At 43.8% G+C, this 21,978-nt stretch overlaps 1 protein-coding gene across 3 annotated transcripts in view; it reads right to left on the reverse strand.

Moving 5' to 3' along the window:
* The window catches only part of adgra1b (adhesion G protein-coupled receptor A1b), a 211,245-nt gene that overhangs the window by 65,042 nt on the left and 124,225 nt on the right, over window positions 1-21,978 (reverse strand). For 2 of the 3 annotated variants that reach the window (XM_032541026.1, XM_032541029.1), the window contains exons 13-14: window positions 8,520-8,733; window positions 7,841-8,049 (exon numbers count right to left, since the gene is read on the reverse strand). The exons of the other annotated variant lie outside the window; for it this stretch is intronic. In XM_032541026.1, coding sequence (XP_032396917.1) covers window positions 7,841-8,049; window positions 8,520-8,733 — 423 coding nt within the window. The remainder of the gene's footprint in view (window positions 1-7,840; window positions 8,050-8,519; window positions 8,734-21,978) is intronic. 3 annotated transcript variants of the gene reach the window in all.

The following is a 21,978-nucleotide window of genomic DNA, read 5'->3' on the forward strand; positions in this document are numbered from 1 at the left end:
TGAGACCATCAAATACCCTATTAACGTTCTTTACGCACACACACACACACATTAGGTGCAACAACTGCTTCTGCTGCGAGCAGCACTATTATAATCTGTCATACCCTTAGCTGAGAAGCATACATACATTGAACAACAATAGGTTAAAGCAATGCAATCTGTATCCCGTGCTAAAAGAGGTATGCACACTGCATTAGAAATAGAGCATCCAATACAGAGTGTCAGGTAAAGAGGCCTGATAGCTATGTACTGGCTCACTCCAGCAATGCCAGGGCATAACTGTTGATGTCGGAGAGAAACGGTGGTCCGTGAGCCCTGAACTCATTAGTCAGGGGGAAAACAATATGCATCACATGTCAGGTTATTAGCCAACAGCAATCTGTTACGAGAGTGCAGCGGGAACTGCTGGATGAGCCGGACCCTTCCCCTTTTCACACCACAGCAAATCTGCAGTCAGCAAACACCCCGAGGCAGAAGAAAGTCTGCAGTGGGAATGTGGGTGCAGCGCGCGCGCACAAACACACACACACACACACACACACACACACACACACACACACAGCAATCCCCATGTGCTAAAGTAATCATGCCTGACATCAAATTTAAGTTAATGTTCACAAATGGAACATGAGTGCAAGTATTAAATATTAACCTAATCCAAACCTCCACTCATGTGCGGTAAGTTCACACAGCAGAGCACGACGCTAAGCCAGAGTGGAAGCGGTTGAGTCAGCGGCTGGTTAGAGGCGGCTGCGTGGCTGCCTGATGGAGGTGGGTTGGTGCTCGTCTGACAGCTGCCACGTGTGGAACAAGTGCAAGTGAGATGAAGGGTGAAAGGTAGCTGATGCTACGTGGGCTGCAAATAAGTAGCATTTACTCTCAGAATTAGCTCAAGCTGCTTAATTACGACAAAGACGCCAACGCAAACGCACATTATGCATTACTGACTACTTATGTCCTGTAACGCAATGCGGTTGGTTAGTTTCAGTTAGATTTGGGGTTTACTCTGCAGCCACAGAAAATCCTGTTTCACATTTGGAAAGTATTTATCAAGTATGAAGAGGATGATTCCCAACCTTCTTTATCCAAAAATCATGTTTAAGGAATAGTTCAACATCAAAAACAGCTCTCATGTCTGTTTTGTTAAACAGGAAACTAAAGCCAGCAGATGGTTAGCTTAGCTTAGCACAAACTTGAAACTGCTAGCCTGGCTTAGTCTAAAGGTAACAAAATCCATCTACCAGCACCTTAATTAACACATATCTACTGTATGTATATTATTTCTCAGCCTGGAGGCTTGTTGTCATAGTAAAGTTGCCAATTGACTCCCTTCCTCCAGAGTCTCAGGCTACATCTACGCTGCTACGTTTTCATTTTTAAGCAACATTTGGGACAAATAAGATCTCTGTCCACAAGAGTCTAAGCTCCAGTCGCAGAACTAATCTCTGTCCATATTTACATGTCTGACAACACATATTGCACATCACATGACCATTCGTATACACTGGGCCTGCACATGCCAGTGTAAACAGCAAGCAGATTGTCTGACGTTACTCTGTAGTTGAAAATCCTGGATGTAGAAGTTGAAAGTATGGATATACTTTGGAGAAAGAACAACAGTGGGGAAAATAAGACCAGGAATTAATTAGCCTGGACCGACAGAAAGGTGGAACGGTTACTGTAAGGTATGGGAGCCTACCTAACTGATAGGACTGACTGACGTCAATCCGGCTTTTGTTTGTGCCCGTCCAGAATACAAAGCAACCCCAGAATTTTCAAACCAATCATCCAAATGTCTCCATCGTAGGAGCTCAGAAATGCCGGAGTAGTGTTGACACAACAAGCCCTGTTTTAACGATGTACGCGCACGCTGTGAAGCGCATGGCGCAGGGGCATTCAGGGCGTGACCAAATCCACTTTTGCTAGTTTGACGGCGGAAAAAAGGGTTCCTCTGCTGGACGCATGGTTCAAAAGGGTTGTATCTTGCATCTCCCATTCCCTTTAACAGCCAGGTCCGTTTGTACCTTGGTGCATTGCTATCATGATGGTGGATTTGCACCGTAATATTTTAATTTTGATTCTGTGTGTGTGCTGCTGCGCTTCCCTGTGTGTGTGTGTGTGTGTGTGTAACAAGCATAGTGTGTGCGAGCTGTGCACGAGCCTTTGCACATTTTACTAATTGTGTGTTAAAATAACAATGAAAGTAGACCAGGTTTCTGTTGGTCGATGGCGCAATTCATCTAAACACACCTCCCTGTAAGACCAGCACGCCCATGGGAGCAAAGATGGGAGCAGGTGCATTTTGTACTTAAACGTGGGTACTGGACTGGATTAAAATAGCAAAGACACTTGTGTGGGTCTGTGGGGCTGCGCCGGATGCAAGATAGGGCCCAAGGACTCTCTGTAGAAAATTAGTTTTTATATTGGTTTATAAACCAAAATGTAGTGTCAATGAAGCCTAAGAGATGCATGTTGTATAGTGCCCTTTTAAATCAACTGTCAGCCAATACACAAGCACAGTGCATCAGCCCACTCTGTTGATATCCCAGCCTTTCATCGCCCCTTCCCTCGCCTCCTCCCATTACAATGCGTATCAACAGAACATGCCAACAGAACCCTGGGAGAGACGCGGTTACATATCTAAACAGGTCATCGTCATTATCACTGTACATCCCTTCATCTCCTTAAACACACACACCAAAGCTCCTTTAGCACAAAAATGTCTCAGAGACAGAAAAGTCCAGAGCATGAGGATGAAGTCTCAACCCCGACGGAGCCAGAGCTGGCTTGTGGGCGAACGATGAAAACTGGCTTGTTTTCTCTTCATGTCCGCCTCGAGCAAAGATGTGGACAAAGGACTAATGAGGACACACAGCTCGGAGACTGCCATATGCTGAGAAAAAAAAACAAAAAGAGAAATAAACAAGAAAAACACTGAGTCTGAGCTACAGAAGATCTGAAAGTCGCCAAGAGCTTATTTGCAATTAGCAACACGTACCCTGCACAACTTACAGTATGTGTGTATTAGCCATAATTGGTCAACGAGAAAGCACCAAATGTAGATTGAATTTGAGTTAGCAACTCTATTTAAAGGATGTTTTTTAAAGAGAGCAATCACAATCAATTGGTGTTTCCTCTCCAATGGAGCACAGAAGGCTTTCTAATGTTATCTCCTCTACCTTCCATTATTCCTTCCTTCCCACCAAGTTACTACCTCTTGAGTGACAATTAAAGGCATTGAGAAGGCAATAAACGTGCTGCATCAAAAAGAAACAAAGTAAAGCTGAAATATTGTTTGTAAAGTGCGGCCTGATTAGTCCCACAGTCATCAGGAGAAGGGAGAACGCACGGATGGATTCTCACAGTCTGCTGCGTTTTGTTCTTGCGATAAGATCTTGTGGTCAGCTCCAGCACTCAGCAGTAATGTCACACTGGTAAGGAGTCTGCAGAAGGCTCAGCCAATCAGAACTAATGTATCAAGATGGGATCCGGTCTTGGTTGGTTTGGTTCAAGGCGGAGGTGCAGCAGCAAAGACAAGTGAGTTGTGGTCTGTTTGATGGGTTTAAAACAGCAGACACTCCTGAGACCACGGGACTACTCTCAGAATGAGAAGCGAGGTCAGTGGGCCACATTTTCATAATATTGTTTTATAAAAAAAGACTATAACAGGCTGTCAGTTCTGCTCCATTTGCGGGGCAGATTTATTGAAGTCAATAGCCTAGTATAGGGGACAGCTGTCAATGCAAAAAAAAAGCAATGGTTTGACATTAACCTTCCTGTTGTCCTCGGGTCAAATTTGAGCCGTTTTCAAAGATTATATAAAACAAAACAAGCAGAAATGTGTTTTGTTTTTCAGCCCAAAAATAACAAAGAAGGATGGATGGTTCCTTAAACTGCCCTTCACAAGTCATATTGAGGATCAGCTCACTACTTTTGGGTGTTTTATTCAATTTTACAGCATTATTCTGACTTAACCGTCCATGACTATCCATAAAAAAAAAACATTAACTGTCTGTGATTATCCATGAACATCATCTGATCTTATTAGTCAAAATGATTCATAATTCCTGCTTTTTTAACACAAAAATTAGATATAATTTCATTTAAATTAGGTTTATAACATTTTTTTTTGACCATGAAAAAACAAAACAAATTGGCAGTACCAAACAGATTTTTTTTTTGGCAAGTTAAGCATCATCACAGTCACAAGTCAAGTCATTCCAATTTTTTTTTTTTAAATCGAAGGTATTTAAAAATAAACGGGGTGAATCGAGATCCCAATTTTATAATGGTTAATCGTGCCGGCCTACCTGGTGTTAGTCAAACCATCAGCATTAGCCAGGTAAACTGAGTTATTGTTAGAAAAACTTTAGATTTTATTGTAAAACGCATTAAAAAATATGAATGAATGTTCTTAAAACAATGTATATGGCATGTGACCATGGTATAAGCAGGGTAAAGCCCAACCAGGTGTCAGGAGGAAATTAATGGTGGAGCGGAGAGGCTAGAACCGTCTGACGTGGGGTATATAATCTAAATATGTCTCCCACCACTGGATTAATCAAACTCTTTTCCCTGCAAACCATCATCACCAATACCCACTACATCCACACTCTGTATGAGGCTGTACCATGTTTACCTAACACCTGCTCTACTGTAACTGGGATGCAGATGTACAGTATCCCTAGAGGAGCCCTTCTGTTTACAGTGTATGGGAATACACATCTACACAGCTCTTCCCTTATTGGACCATGGCCTTAGGGCCTTTGTTACGATTGGATACTTACAAAAAAGCCAGCCACCCCCTCCGTGTGTCTCTCGTTCTAAAGGTCTGCTCCTGCATATTAAACAGTCTGGAGCGTTGCAGCAAATCAAATGCAGGAACTACTTCATCTACGCTATCTCGTCAATGAATACATAAATAAAACAGAATTAGCCTCTACTGAAACAGTAAGAACACAGTACACAGTGTAAATGCAGAACATTGGTGTGTCTTTTGGAGGGGGGGGAAATGGGGTTTGAGGGGGGGTTGTTTGAGACTTGTCACTGAGATGAAGACAGATGATGGGGCTGCATTGCTGTATATGAGTGAGTCAGCCCTCCCTTCAGACAGACACGGGGCTGCTGAGGAGGAGGCGGGACATGAGGAGGAAGACAGGGAACTGTCCCCGGTGCTGAAATCTGGAACGGCCACTCAACTTCAGCTCAGTGCAAAAAAAATCCTAAACAAAGGCACGCTGTCATTCAATACCTGACCCGCAACTGAGACAACCTCTATCACTGAGGGCCAGGTCAGTCATTGACCTGCCTTCATATGCGAGGAAAAACTAAAAGATGCATTTATATACGCCTACTGAGCTTCCAAATCCACGGCAGGGACAGTGTGAAAATAAGGCCGAACAAAAGCTTTGCTGTCAAGTTTTTCCCGACACATTCCATCCCAAGTCGGGTTAATTTGGCATTCTGATCACAAAGCCGGGGGGGGGGGAGGGGAGATACTCTACCATGTAATTCTTTCTGAGCCAAGTCAAAAAGATCCTCATTAAAGTGCTTTCCTATATTCCAAACCTCAGTCCCTGGGGACAAATTGTATTGGTTTGTCATGCTATTTGTAGACTAATCATCTCCACACACACACACACACACACACACACACACACACACACACACACACGCCTCATAAGAACTGACTTTGAAAGGGTCTAGATCAACAGGAATTGGATTTCCATTGCCTACTGAAATGCATTCAGTGCATCCACATATCCTTTGAAATTATTTTGGAATTTGTTGCATTGTTCATCTTTCAAAGCGGTCGTGCTTCGTGGCTAACCCTCTGTCAGTTAGCTCAACATCACAGCTGCACCATGAGATGGATTCTTACACTGTATTTTGCAGACAGACTATCTAAGGGGGAAATCAGCTGTATCATGTTAGAAGCAAGCAAGGTGACACAGCTAGAGGAAATACTGATGGGACTGCTGAAATCAGGACACAAAGCATGCTTCGCACTCAGAAAATGCCTTTTGGACCATTGTCATAGCAGCTCAGATGTCAAACTTTGCTCGTATATGGAGACTTTGGTAACTTGTTACGCAGCATTACTGTTATTTCAGTGCTCTCATTTGGAACTCGTGTCAAAGGAGAGCTTCACTGATGGCTGGAGGCGCCTTCCTTGTGCATACTGTAATTTTTAAAAAACTTGCAGCCAGACAGTAATAGGCAACTCTCCATTTGACATGAAGAAATTATGCAACAGGTTTAGTACTTGCAGAAGCCTCCCTATGAAACTGCTGCAAGGGTCATACACAGGAGAATGATGTCACATGTCCTTAAAAAAGGGTCCTTTTCTCGGGCACTGCAGAGACCAGGCGGGTGTGGTGACTGCATTAGCAGACGCGCAATCCCCGGCGCAAACGTTGGCTTCAGAGCATGTGATGTGAATGTGAACATTCCGGTGACGGCTTTCCACCATCGCTATGACTACCTGGCTTCTGCTTATCGGAGGTGTGTGGAAGTTCAAATCAGTAATCTGCTGCCGGGTAGGTGTGACGAAGGGGCCGATTTCGCTTTAGCCCGACAGCCACAAGGTGCCCGTTGACGGCGCGCCTCCCCAACAGCCCCGCGTTGGATAGAAAAACCCATGCGCAATGACAATCTGACATCTGCTCTCCGTCTGACAACAGCTTAGTATTCTCCACAGACACCCCACTCTCTCCCCCAGAGCACCCCATGCCGTTTTTCTATGCCGCTCCCCCCCCCCCACCCAGCTCTATCCCACTCTTTCTCATTCCTATGCGGCTTTTTTTTTTTCTCCCTCTCGAGCCCGATTATTTCCACACACAACGGAATTGAACAGCGGCTTCATGAAATATGCAGGTAAAAAGGCAACTCGGAAAGCATCGACATCTCAAGCACTAACACTTTGCCATGCTCTGCTAAGGAACTGACCTCCCAGTCTAACGAATCCCACTCTTCGGTAAACATCCGGAGGATTTCTTTTCATCCAAAAAAAAAAAAAAAAAAAAGAGAAAAAAAAAGAAAAAAAGAAGCGGACCAGGCAGGCTGCGCAGCGGCTCTATGGAGCGACTGGGCGATGCGATGCCATTGCGCTTTTGGTATTATCCTCATGAAATCAATTTGAACACGGGGACGTCGTCAGGAGGAGAAGAGGAGGAGGAAGGAGAAGAAGGCATCTCGGCGGCGTCGAGACCAACTCGAGCGACACAGATGAACGACGCTCGGCTTTACAGTCCATTTGGTTCTTGTTATTTTTTTTTTTTTTTTTATTTTTGCTCGCCGATGGCCAATTAGCACACCACATGCGCTCGGAGGCGAATAGCTCCTGACAGGGCGCTCCTTCTCCTGAGCCGAGCTTCTATTTCAGCTGCTGTGCTGCTTTTTGGAAGAAGGAAAAGAAAAAAGGGTGGCAGACTATAGCTACAACACACGCAACTTCTCATTTCCAGGATATAGTGTGCGTGTGTGCGTGCGTGTGTGTGTGTGTGTGTTGTTTGTGTGCGTGTGTGTGAGTGTGAGGGGGGGGGGGGGGGGCGTTTAGCGTGGCGCATATCCTATTCCAAAGCCAATAGATCCCGTGGCGCATTTGACAAATCCTTTTCCCCCATCTGCTGAGGAGCAACAATAAAAGACGCCTTTAAAAAAAAAAAAAAAAAAAAGGTCCCCGCATCAAGTGCCTCTTAAAACACGTGACTCCCGTCTATTCCATGGTGAAAAAAAGAAGATGCATTTGGTCCATTATAGGCCCTATAAGCAGTGTGTGTGTGTGGGGAGGGGGGGGGGGTCATGGTGAATGACACTGGTATACCACAAGACTACTCACCATTAGCACAGCAAAGTTATTGTGATGGGTGCAATGAATGGTGGTCGTGTTGCCCCCGGAGCCGGTTATGTGGCAGCCCTCTGCCCTCCAGCCACCGTGTCCATCCAGCAGGTCAAAATCCCAGTAGGCTGCGGTGGGGTCTACACCCAGTGCGAAGTGCCTGAGAGCAATAGTAACGGAGTGCACGGCGCTCCCGATGCTGCACCCATCTGCAAGGAAAACCAGCCAAGACATTCAATTAGGGAAGCCAAGTGGAAAGTCTGGAAGTGCAATGTGGCTGAGAAGGACTCGGGAAAACGGGCGCGCACATTCACTCGCACGTTAAGGTGTCAGACTGTTACTGCAGTTGTGTGAAGTGTTGTGCATGAACTTTAATCTCAAATAGAAAGCGAAAGTTGTCGTTTTTTTCTCTTTCTTTCCAGAAATGGAATTACAACACGTGTAGTGCAACACGCGTTTAGCCATTTCGATGCGTTTTAAATTCAATTCACATCAGCAGAAAGTGACTGAGCTTTGTTTTTTTGTTTTTTTTGCATACTATGGCTGCGAAGCTGTGTCAACATGTTGCGCAGGACAAACTGCTGGACTGCGTGTGTCTGTGTGTGTGTGTGTGTGTGTAAGCATGTCGGCTGTTGCGTTGACATCACAGGCATGGTGATGAACATGGATTTCCTCTTACCTAATTTGGTGAAAGCAACTGGTGTTGAAACGCTCCTACGCTTCCCGTCGTCCGCGAGGTTGGACGAATTCCCCGTACAAGGGAAGAGTTTCCCATTGCGAAACACAATGAACTGCAGCTTGCAAGTGGAGTTATCAACAGATTGCAACGCGGCAGAGGAGGAGATAGGCGTACCAGCCAGCGGTAAATGGATCGAGGCGACTGCCACTGAGTTCTGCGGATGGAACACAAAAAAAAGAAGAGGGAAATAAAAATTAAATAATGTCTCCGAGATGCGCAGGGGGGGTGGGTAAAAAAAAAAGAAACAAAGTCCCAGAGAAAAATGAAAAAAAAGCTTTCCTCTCCAGGAGTGCAGGCGACCATAGACCACTAGTGACCAAGGGAATGAGAATCACGTTTGAAGCGCTCTAGCGCGCCGATTTGGTCAGGCTCCCTGCCGCAGAGGTGGAAATGGTTCTTACCATTTCAGCTTGAGGGCACATCAACACTGCAGCTTGATTTAAAGAGACAACCGGTCTGACTTTATCTTCTTTTCACCAACTATAGACACGAAAAAAAAAAAAAAAAACATCCCTGGTAACATTTTGGGGGGAAACAGGTTTTCTAGGCGAGAGGTATAAGGTGTAGGCGCTCGCCATCTTTGAGCGCACGTGAATCCAAACTCATCTTGCAAATTTGCTTTTTATTTCTGTAACTGCAAGCAAAACCCCTCCAGCCATACCCCCCCCCCCCCAAAAAAAAAAAAAAATCCCATCCGAGTTGCATTCAAGATCCACAATCCCTCTGGTGTGTCATGACCTGTAGGTGATCCTGTTGCATGTTGGACAAGTGGGATGTCAGCAGACAGGACTCAAGAGTCTGTGCCCCCCCTTCGTGTCCCTAGAAAATCCGGAACCAGGCTTTGGGAGCTGCATGATACACAGCTGCAGGACCTTTGGCCACAGCTTCAGTGGGTTGACACCCCTGGTGGACAAAAACGTTGTTCAAGGGTGTGTGGACCGGTGACTGGCTGCACTTATACAACAAGACAGGACAGGAAAGGACAGGACACGACAGGACAGGACTGAAAGATCAAGTTTAATAATAAAAAGCCTCCAGAGTAGCACCGTCAGCATATAAGACCACACGCTCCGCTCTATGCACCATAGCAGGTGACCAGTGGTGGAAGAAGTATCCTTTACTTAAGTAAAAGTAGTAGCACACACTGTACAAATACTCTGTTACAAGTAAAAGTGCTTCATTGAAAATGTTACTTAAGTAAAAGTATGCAAGTATGCTCAGGAAATTGTACTTAAGTTAAAGTGCTCAAAAATCCTCACACTTTAGAGACCGGAAACGTGTGCAAACACTTAATTTGTGAAGTAACTAAAGCTGTCAGATGAATGTAGTGGAGTAAAAAGTACAATATGTCTGTCTGAAATGTAGCGGAGTAGAAGTACAAATTGGCATGAAAAGAAAACACTCAAGTAAAGTACAAGTACCTCAAATATGTACAGAAGGACATGAGTAAATGTAGCTGAGTACATTTACCTGCACAGGCTATTATTCACTTGATTTATCATGCATAAACATGGAGAAGAGGAACTTGCGAAGGCAAATAAAGACCTTTACATGGAAAGGCTTCTACACACATGATCTCAGATGTAATTTAATAAATTGATAATTTCACAGAATTGTCAAGTCACCGACTAGGGCTGCAACGGACGAGGATTTTCATTGACAATTAATTTGACAAATATTTTCTTGATTGGTTGGTTGTTGGGTCTGTACAATGTCAGAAAATGAAAAATGTGGATCAGTGTTTCCCAAAGCCCAAGATGATGTCCTGACGTATCTCATTTTGTCAACAAATAGAGTGAAGAAACTAGAAAATGTTCAAATGTAACAAGCTGGAATCAGAGAATTTTGAACTTTTTGTTCATAAAAAAATGACCCGAACTGACTCATTGATTGTCAGAATAGTTGGCGATACATTTAGTAGTGGATTACTAATTGATTAATCAATTCATCCATGCAGCTCTATCAACAACTGAGGTTATTAACACATGTACTGTATGCGTGAAACAGATTTCTAGGAAGCAAGAACACTGTTTATCCAGTAAGTGACCCTAAATGGAGAATGAGGCTAACGACGAGGCTGATGATGTGTTCATAGCAAAGATAATGATTGTGTTACGCTACGGCTCGCTCTCCAAATGAAGTCTTGTTTTGTTCGGCTTTCAATCACGTCACCCCACAGTGTGAGGGGATCAGCGCCTTTGAGGCTAGAGGGGAGGGAAGCTTTCTGCCCGAGATGAATGTGCATGCACATAAAGTTCCCTTACAGTTAATGGGGAGCTGCTTAGTCAGACGTTCAGCCCAATCAATGTCCAGAAGAAAGATGGGCACATTTCTTAATCAAGTTAAACAAGAGCTCCTTTGTCCATTCCTATGTGTCTTAAGCTGGCTATTTGCAGCTGACTGTATTCTGGAAAATAGTAGGCGAAAAGGACAACAAATCCTCAAAACCATATAACCATAGGCATAGATCCCCCCAAAATATGTAGAAGAGGTATATTGCCCCCCCCTTAAAAAAATGAATTACAACTGTTCAGGAGGCCTAAAACAATAACTGCAACATTAGGGGGGTTAAAGAACAGTAGAACAGGAGCATGGAAAATAAAGATGTGGTTTCTTGCGATTCCATGTCTTTTCTGTTAATTTAAGATGCACATGATTCATATAAAAACATCCTAAAACATGTGGGATGTTTTGAATATGCAGAAAGTTTTGAACAATACTACATCCATTTGAATAAATAAAGCCTACCCCTTTGAATATGGCGATATACAGGTTGTTTGTGCTTACCCACTAAAGCCACCCACAGGAGCGTTTTCCATCCTCATATCTAAACATAACGCATCCTAACGTCCTCATAACACATTGGAACGTCCTCAGAAAATATCATAACGTCCTAATAACACATCAAAACGTCCTCATAACACATCATAACGTCCTCATAACACATCATAACGTCATAATAACACATCACAACGTCCTTATAACACATCACAACGTCCTCATAACACATCACAACGTCCCCATAACACATCATAACATCCTCATAACACATCGAAACGTCCTCATAACACATCGAAACGTCCTCATAACACATCATAACGTCCTCATAACACATCACAACGTCATCATAACACATCACAACGTCCTCAAAACAAATCACAACGTCCTCATAACACATCACAACGTACTCATAACACATCACATAACACGTCACAACATCCTCATAACACATCACAACGTCCTCATAACACATAACGTCCTCATAACACATCATAACGTCCTCATAACCCATTGTAATGTCCTCATAACACATCGTAATGTCCTCACGACACATAACATCCTCATAACACATCGTAATGTCCTCATAACACATCATAACGTAACAAAGCAAAACCTACTTGGTTACATTTTGTAAAAGATCATGGCTACCTTGCATTAAAATCATCTGTTAAGTTACTTCCAGGTTTTGTATGTGAAGGAGAACGTGATGCAGCTCCGTTTGTTCCGTTAAGTTAAAAACCAAACTTGCCTTTGAATTTTTAATTTAAATGGAACCCTGTTGTCTGGGTGTTTGTTTGACTTATCTAACACCCCAACCTAACTCTTTATGCAAAATCTGGCCGTCTATTACCCTATTTTCCACTGGGCGCGTCTGTGGTCCGGATACATGCATGAAGCATCTCTCCAATCCGCTCTTTTAAAGATATGCGCTCATTTTCACACTAGCAGCGTGGCGTTTGGGCAGCCAGGCAGGAAGTGAAACAGTGAGAATATTCAGTCAATTTACCCAACCCCGACCCCCCTCCCCCAATATCATAAATGTCTCCTCTCCATTCTCCATTCATCTTAGAGGTAGAAAAACATAATAGACATCACAGACAGGGACAAAGAGAAGACATGGAGTTTAACTGTAGGAGTGCTTGGAGTGGAAGGTAGATACCAGCTTAATAAACACGTGAATGTTCTGGGAAGTACTTGTAGAATACAATCTGGAAGACGCTCCGCTTCTGGCCCGGAACACAGCACAGTGGAAAATCGGGGTTATACTTCATCACCTTACTTCCGTAACAATTAGGAAAGGGCGGCGCCACTATGAACGTAAACATGAGTTGTGATCACTGCCTAAACAAACGACTTATGGGAGCATTTTTCGGGGTCGGGCTGTCTCCAACGGCGTGCTTGAGCACAGTTTCTTTACATTACACCCAGTGGGAGGAGGAGTCAGTGGGGATTTTACAGCACTGGGTTTGTTCCCCATCAGTTTCTGCATTGAATCACTCTTGAAAGGCTATTGATTTCCATCCTGCGGAGAGTCCTCGCCTTGAAATTTATGTTGCATCATTTCCTTTCTCCAAACAGCTCAAGCATGGCACTCTGTTTCCAAGACATCATGGGATACAGACATCAGGGATAGAGGCGGAGAAGGATCTGAGCCATCGAGAGACGGGTGGAGTTAAACACAGGGCAGGTCTCTTTCTCAACTGGCGAACACAGATGCCAGGTGACCTCCATCCCTGGGAAATCTTATCTCGTTACTTGTCTCCTTATCTCATTCCACATCTTTTATCCTCTTTTATGTGGCATTTCAAAGGGATTTAAAGCCCAGAGGGTGTGCTACGAGCCGTGGCAAAAGGCGCAAGGTCCCGTTCTAAGCGACAATCTATGTTCCTCCTGAGCAAACTAAACAGCTACATTTCCTCAACCCCAACGCCACCGGGGACCCTACACTTCAGCGTTGATTTAACTGGCTGTACCTCAGCCGTGTGACCTTCCTCCAAGCCCCTCCCTTTCCAACGGGGGCCGCATGCTGTAGCCTTAGTAACCATAATCACACACTGCTCTCCGTCTCGGGCTCTAGCCTCGGGATCCTTCTCCTTCTCCTTTTTTTCCCACTTCTTTTCCTTACAGAGGGCATCCAGGTGAATGTCAGCTCCTATTTCAGGCTGTTCCCTTTCCTCCACCTCCCTCCCTCCCTCCCTCCATCCCTCCCTCCTCCACCTGCTCCTTGATGCACGGGCCCTGCTTGATAGAACCACAAAGCTGCATAACAGCCTGCGGGGCGAAACACAGCAGCGCTGTTTGACCCGGGGCAGCCACCGAATCACAGCACAAACATCACGCGTAAACACGGCTCCTCGACATCACATGGGGGGGGGGGGAGATTATTGTCGCTGGGTGTTTAAGACAAAGAGGAGGAAATTTAGAGCCAGCAACTGTGTTTAAAAAAACCCTGCATAATCCAAAATGAGCAAAAGCCACCGCTCTGTGCCTTTGTAGATATATCTGTGGCAGAGATAATTTTATTTATTTGCGCAGGCGGCAACTTGAAAATTAACTATAAATGAAATGAATTTAGCTCAAAGGGCAGCCCGCTGAGCTCGGCCCCAGCCGGGAAGAACAGTGCTGACGAGCACGATGGGAGATTTGCATAATCTTTCGTGTGTAATCATTGGCAGGCCTGTCAGCGCAGACGCAGTCAAAGACACGGTGACCATGACAAATAGGTAGACATCAGGAAACTTCAGGGGGGTCACGTCCACCCAAAATGTTTCAGAGTTGGACAATAAATCACAGTTTGCTCACAAGCAACGTTTAGCGAGACCCTCCTCTGCTGGAGCTGCTTTCCATGTTTGTATTTGTGTTGCCTGACATTAGAAATATAACCAAAGAGAAGAAGAATTCTCCAAAAGCGATTGCCATGGTAGCAGCTTGAAAGGCGTTTTTTTTTTTCTCTTCTTCTTCTCTTGAGCATTATTATGTTGTAGTGTTGTTAGCATTACTTATCAAGAGAAATTAAACCCATTCCCACACGGTTGCCATGCCAACAGGAGTCTGTTTCTTCCAGCTGGGTGGTGTTGGTTGAGGGTGGGGGGGGGGGGGCCATCGGAGCAGATTTGAAGCAGGATATCAGGCTCTTTGCTTCAGCTGTCAGCTCCACTCTCCTCAGCAGAGCGCTGACTCAAGCTGTCACATCACAGGGCTGTGTCTTCACAAAAACCTACAAGAGGCTGCAGCAGATGGACATTGTGTGATTAAAAAAGGCATTGTGGATTACACATTAATAAATGGATTGTGTAAAAAGCATAACTAACATATTAGCTGAAGGGCGATTGATAATGAGCCAAAAAAAAAAAGGGGGCCAACTCTTTGAGACAAAACAGTTCTTAGAAGGGACATTTATTAGCATTAATCAATGCAAATGCATGAGTCTCTACAAAACCTCCATTGTCAGCGTCCTCCGTATCCAGAAATGTGTTATCAGAGTTACTCATCAGTCTCCCGATGCTGCATCAGTGTAGCCTACACGCCCATTATCAGTGGAGGCAAAGATGACTGTGACTCAGTGCAGAATGTCTTTTGAAAGCACGTATTTTCATGCCACTGTGTAATGATAAGAAACGATTTGGGGCAAACAAAAAGAAAACGCAAAACTTTATTTCATTCCTCTGAGTCATCTCCCATCTATTCTTCCAGGGTCAGTTCACTTGTTGGCATCGGGTGCTATCAGGCCACGCACATAGTATCTGTTTAATGTGCAGAGATTTGAAGATATCCACCTATGAATCTTGAGACAACTAGTTCTTAGAGAGAAAGTAGTCCACGGTGCAGTCTGTAGATTTATTTAGGAAAGCATCCTTCCAGCCAGACGTGTTGATATTCGATGTTTCCGTAAAACCCCCGGGTTATGTTACACAACAATGTTTTTTAGATCCAAACCAAATGTTTGTAAAGATTTATAATGCGTGATTATGACAGTAGATTGTGGGGATGGCAAATACACTCTGGTTACAGGTTTGGGAATTAAAACACTTGGTGAAGGAAATGAAAAACCTTGGTTAAATGTAATGCTTTGAGCACCACATTTGAAGTTACACTGACTTCTACTGTATTAGCTTTGTTCCAGGCCTCTGATATTCACGATTAAAATAGGTCTTTCTAGGTTTTTGTGATAATTCCCAGTTGGAAAATACCACAGCCAATCACTGTGGGCCTCATTAAGAATAGCGACATCATATTCTGGTACCAGATAAAAAAAAGTAGCTACATCCATGAAGAAAAAAAAATGGTGGCAAGTGCAGATGAGATCAATGAAGCTGTACAGGTTGCTCTAAGTCAAAGAGCTCTATTTTAATGATCTATGTGCACGGCATTCAGGGCGAGTCCAAATCCACTTTTTCTAGTTAACGGTGGAAAAAAAGGGTCTTTGTGTCTTCATCATTCATAGGTGTGTTTCGGGCGTAACATGCACTAAACCGATCAGAGGGTCATCTCCCATTCCTTTTAAAAGCCAGGCGCATTTGTACTTTTTATTATGATGGTGGATTTGCTAAGCAGGAAAGGGAAAAGAAACTTGTGCGTGAAGTGACAGCAGGTCATATTAAAATACGCTTTCACATTGTAATATTTTTATTTTTAATCTTTTGCATGTTTGGATGGCTCGCGCTGTTCACGAGTCAACACGCCAAGAGTTCACATGATCACACCTCCCTGTAAGTTCAGCACACCCATGGGTGCAAAGATGGGCAACAGGTGCATTTGCTATTTAAAGCCAAAGTCAGAAATAACATCTCTTACATCTTTGATCATTGAGACAAATGTAAACGTCAAGCTGGATTCATACTTGAAGCAAAGATTTACCAGCAGTCCAAGGTTGTTTTTTATAGTTCAACCTCCAATTTAACCTGTTGATAGCACCATCACGACACTATATGGCAGGTAACGTGCTTTAATTATGTTTCCCCATGGGTTTACATTGCTTCCTGTACTTTGTAATAGGGAGTGACATGACTGGAGTTACAGGTGATACATTCCATTTCGCCTTGTCTCATTACTGAATCGACTTGCAGATTTGGCCGGGCGATATGGAGAAAATAAATTAACACAATATTTTTGACCAAATACCTCGATATCGATACAGCAACAATATTGTAGTGTTGACTATTGGTGCTTTCACAAAATATTTACACAATGAGATTTTCATCAGTAATGTGGATAAAACAACTAAGTGGGTAAAGGTAAATAATAGAACAGCAACAACAATCTGGTACTTTACTGTAATTCAGCCTTTAAAACCAGGAAAAGACAACACTTATGCTATATTACGATATCCAAAATGTAAGACAATATCTAGTCTCATATCTCGATATCGATACAATATCGATAGATTGCCCAGCTCTAGATGTAGACCAATTCTGGCATAGCTAATGTGGCCATGTGGGTAAGCTGTGTCACCCGACACAGCCTCCATTTCTCAAAACCTGGAGAAATAAAAGCCAAAACTATCTGTAAGGCTGGATACCATATGGGGTATTTAAGAAGATATGTTGCTTTGTAATTTGGATAAGTCAACCCTTTCATAGAAATCCACCTTTATTGACTTTGAGGGGACATTTGATCGGTGACAACACGTTTTCTCTCTGGGAAGCTTTGGCTTGTAAGATCCGAGCACTTCATAATATTCTAAAAGTGTTTTTAGATGGCGCCTCACTGTGTGAAATCGTTACTGAAAACATGACATCTGTGTCTCTATTCTCGATAATGAGCGGACAAAGTAAAGGTTAGGATGCATCATTAAATAAATGCCATTCATATTCTTGACCATTCGAGCTAAAGAACCGGCTCGCCAGCAAGCGCGTACAGAGAGAGCCAATACCAAAAAACCCTTTTACATATTCATGTATACCTTCGCTCGCTAAAACCATTCATTACCTGTTTTTTTACTAACATGCCCACTTTGAATACTGCTGAACCAGCTATAATTGGCCTGTTTGCAGATAAGACTGAGTGGGCCTGGAATCCCAAGAAAAGAGACTGCATCCAGTCCATAACAATATACCTTTTAACCACGGGCTGAGAGAGGATTTCAGACAGAGACAGAGACACACACAGACACACACACACACACACATACACAGTTGTGTGGTCCTTTTGGAGTCGGTCCAGGTCGTGTTTTACGACCACCACATTTTTTCTCCCACGCTTCTCAACTTTGATTCAGCTGCGAGGCAGGGAGACAGGATTAATGGCTGGTCATTTGGTGCAGCGATAACAGTTGGCTATCACACAAAGTGGGTGTGCGACCACTGCCCGAGAGGTGAAACTTCTCATAACTTCGGATTAGGCCGCAGGGATAAAACCTATGAGCTCCCGTTGATTCAGTGTATGGAAGAGTTCTGTTATTTTCCAATTGCTGTGTTCACTTATTTTGGGTCATCGTCCAATCCAGTGGAGAAAAAGACAACACCTTGATAGCATCATGGCCGTGTTGAGCCGCTAATTCATCCATCAATAGATTTCTCACTTCTGTTGTGTCTCCAATTAGAAGCAGCTGTACTGCGCTGATGTCAAACGTCACAACTCGTCCGTCCATCGCTGTGCCGTCAGGACTGTAGATTTCACCTGAGAGTGTGAATTCCACTCCAACAACGCAATTAAAGTAGATCTCCATTTGAGGAGAGAGGGGAGTAGAACAATTGCAGTCTCTTTGGGCCTTTTCAGATTGTAATTTGAGATTCGGCTCAGAGGTGAAATGAATGTGAACTGATGTGTGTGTGTGTGTGTGTGTGTGTGTGTGTGTGTGTGTGTGTGTGTGTGTGTGTGTGTGTGTGTGTGTGTGTGTGTGTGTGTGTGTGTGTGTGCTTCTCAGATTGAATCATTCAATTACTTTGCAGTCGCTATTTGATTTTAGGCCGCGTGTGGTGTTTATGACAATCTCTCAATTTTGGCGAGCCAAGGCCAAGTATTGATCGCATTAAGGTATGCCATCTAACTGTCTGAAAGGAAAAACAGGTGAACTCGATAAATTAACTGGAATGAAATAATTATGCTGCGGAGTGTAAGCCTAACACAAACACACGGAGATTTGAGATGTGTGTATGTGTATCCTCTCCATGATGTATAGTGTCTATTAGCGTAGAGTAATAGTACCATTGAGATATGTTGGCCCATAGTGCTTTCTCGCATATCTGATTCAGCGGCAAGAAAGCTGTGAGAGCTGTTTAAATGTCTCCATGGTAACCTGTCTGTAAAGTGGAGTGACTTAACAATTTTGTGGCGATTCAGATGTTAAGTGCCTTCGCGTCAACACGGGTAGACTGTGGAGAGCTGGAGTTCATTCATCAGGAAAACCAACATGTCCAACATGCTACAGAGAGATTGCTGGCTGTAGCCCTCCACTTGGGAACATGATTAACCGCCCTCTCAACCTCCTCTTCAGCAGAGATCAAACTGTTAAGATTTTAGAGATTCTTAATGAAAAAAACAGAAGTAATTAAATTTTTATACGTGATTTGATCAACCCCCCAGGAACATGTAGATTTTCTTGTGAGCTTGATGATGCAAGATAGGGAGTGGCCTGAGAGCCGCTCAGTGATGATAATTCAAAAGCAGGCTGTGTAGGATTTCACCGACACAGTGTCGTCCCTCGTATTGCACCTACACGCACGCACACACACACACACACACACACACACACACACACACACAAACACACACACCTGCTGTTGTGTAAATGAATGAGACGCTAAAGGCGTCATCGCTGCATAGACAAATCATGCAGAGGAGAAAGAACAAACGCTTCAGAGGTGAATCAACTCCATGCACATGCACATGCACACGCAGACACACACACACACACACACACACACCTAAACAGCATAACGGGACTTCTACAGTCCCATCATTGTGGTAGATGATGGAACAAGCTGACTGCTTCCTGACTGCAGCAGGGAGGCAGCCACCAATCAAGATGCCACACACACACACACCCACACACACACACACCACACACACACACACACACACACACACACACACACACACACACACACACACACACACACACACACGTGTCCTTTCAGCCAAGATAATGAAAATCACCACCCAGCACTGTGTGTAAAGGCAAAGGCTGCAAAGAGAACATATTTATTATTACATGGCGAATCACCATAAAAGCCTTCACACTGTTATGATGTTAAAGAAATACGCCACCGTCTGTTGGAATAGGGCTTATCACAGTCTCCCCTAGCTGTAGATAGGTGGGCCAACCCTTATTTTTGTCTCCGTGCATGCATTGTTTTAGTCCGTTGCAACACCAGCAACCTAATTACTTCTTGTGGCCTGCATATTCAAAACGAGTATTAATAGCAATGCAGATTAAGACTAGACAATTTCCTAGGCAGATATTGATTTGGGACTATATTGGGTGGAAGCACAGCCTAAGCACTGCAACATGGGCGCAGAGATCACGCAGCACCTTAAAACCCCAAACTTTCGTCAACATGCCAGATGTAAATAGTTGCCTATTTTTCCTACAGTAGACAGTGAATGGCGATGAACATGGCAGATTTTGATCCAGAAGCATACCTCTATGAACCAGAGTTTTCAGAGGAGGAGAGATTTGGAAATACAATGAGAGGAGGAGGGGGTTGCGATTTCTAAAACAGCTGGAGGAATGTGAGGCATCATGCAGTCTTTAACTTTTTTTGTGTGATAAAATCCATCCATCCATCTTCATTCGCTTATCCGATATCGGGTTGCAGGGGCTACTGCTCCAGCAGGGGACCCCGAACTTCCCTTTCCCGAGCCACATTAACCAGCTCTGACTGGGGGATCCGGAGGTATTCCCAGTCCAAGTTGGAGATATAATCCCTCCACCTAGTCCTGCGACTTCCCCGAGGCCTCCTCCCAACTAGACGTGCCTGAAACACCTCCCTAGGGAGGTGCCCAGGAGGCATCCTTACCAGATGCCCGGCTCTACGCCGATCTTCTCTCGGATGACTGAGCTTCTCACCCTATCTCTAAGGGAGACGCCAGCCCTCCTTCTGAGGAAACCCATTTCGTCCGCTTGTACCCTGGATCTTGTTCTTTCGGTCATGACCCGGCCTTCATGACCATAGGTGAGGGTAGGAACAAAAACTGACTGGTAGATCTAGAGCTTTACCTTCTTGCTTAGCTCTCTTTTCATCACAACGATGCGATAAAATGAAGGTAATTCTGCACCTGATTCTCTGACCAATCTCCTGCTCCATCGTCCCCTCACAGGAAGTGTGTGAGCTCTATCCTGTTAACATGGGAGCTGAAAAAAAAAACAGACATGCCACGCAGCTGACACGCTCACGCCACGCATCCAGTGTGTAGCCGGCCTAAGTGATTACTGTAAACATGGCGCATTGGTATTTTACGGGATAGATCGACAGGATAGGGATAGTATATATAGTATAGATAGTAGATATCTGTGGAGTAAATCGTCTAGTCCTGCTATTTGTACACGTTGTAAATATGCAGGCCACAAGAAGTAATTAGGTTGCTATTGTTTTTTTTTGGCTCACTTTTACTCACAACATGCTAACCGGCAACATAGGATTCCATTCGTTACGCAAAGCTAACTGGCGGCGGCGCGGCTGGTATTGTCCCGGACCAGAACAATGCGTGCGCTGAGACAAAAATTGCATTGGCCCACATATCTACAGCTAGGGGAGACCTTGCATTTCAACAAACAGTGGCATATTCCTTTAAGAACATGGTAGTGCTACATGTATAATGTTAATTGCCATTAATAGAGCCATTTTGTTAACCAGCACAGCAATTTCAAACGTGAGTTTATCACATAATCATCGCTTAAATGTATTTAAGATACCATTAGCATTCTCTAGAGATGTGATTGTCTTCAGTGGCCTGTTTGCATTTAGCTTCTTGCCTGGATATTACCTATGGGCATTGCCATGGCAATTCTAACGGATCTGGGAAGGAAATTAAAGCACAGGAAAAAGAAGAAGGAGAGTGCCGTGTATTTATGACCTCTTTTTTCCATATTAATCCCTTCCTGCTAATCCTTCAGCTGCACCAAATAAAACTGTAATGGCTCTGGTGGTCATCTTTCGCTAATCGGGCTGAAGATGAACTCACTGGGCGAAAATGACAAGCCTAGGCCAGAGCTTTGTTTATGACGCTCCTCTATTGTTTGTCTCTGTGTGCTCCTGAAAAGCATCTGCACCAAAGTGTCTCAGTTAAAAGGTTGCATTAATCAGTTTCTGGACATGGATGTGTGGGTAACAGTGTGAATGTGATGCAGTGCAAGTCAGAAAAACAAGAATAAGTGTATTCATCAAACCAAACCCACCCAGGATAAAACATCCACCCACTTTTCTTAGTCATAACATTATTAAAATTCTAGCATCCACATTTTTTTAAAGTCAACAAAGGTTGTGTTTGTTTTTCACATTTCTGGCTGGAAACATATTAGTTACTTATCTACAGCTAAAAGGATATAAGATGGAAAAGTGAAATTCCTTTCTCCGTTTTGATTTGTAGTATGATCCAAACACTCAGTCGACTCAGTGTTTTATGGCAATGGGAGTTTAGTTCAAGTGTACATGGACATTTCGATACTTGAACTAGA

This window comes from Etheostoma spectabile, chromosome 17 (genome assembly GCF_008692095.1).
Source record: "Etheostoma spectabile isolate EspeVRDwgs_2016 chromosome 17, UIUC_Espe_1.0, whole genome shotgun sequence".
Classification (NCBI taxonomy): domain Eukaryota; kingdom Metazoa; phylum Chordata; class Actinopteri; order Perciformes; family Percidae; genus Etheostoma; species Etheostoma spectabile.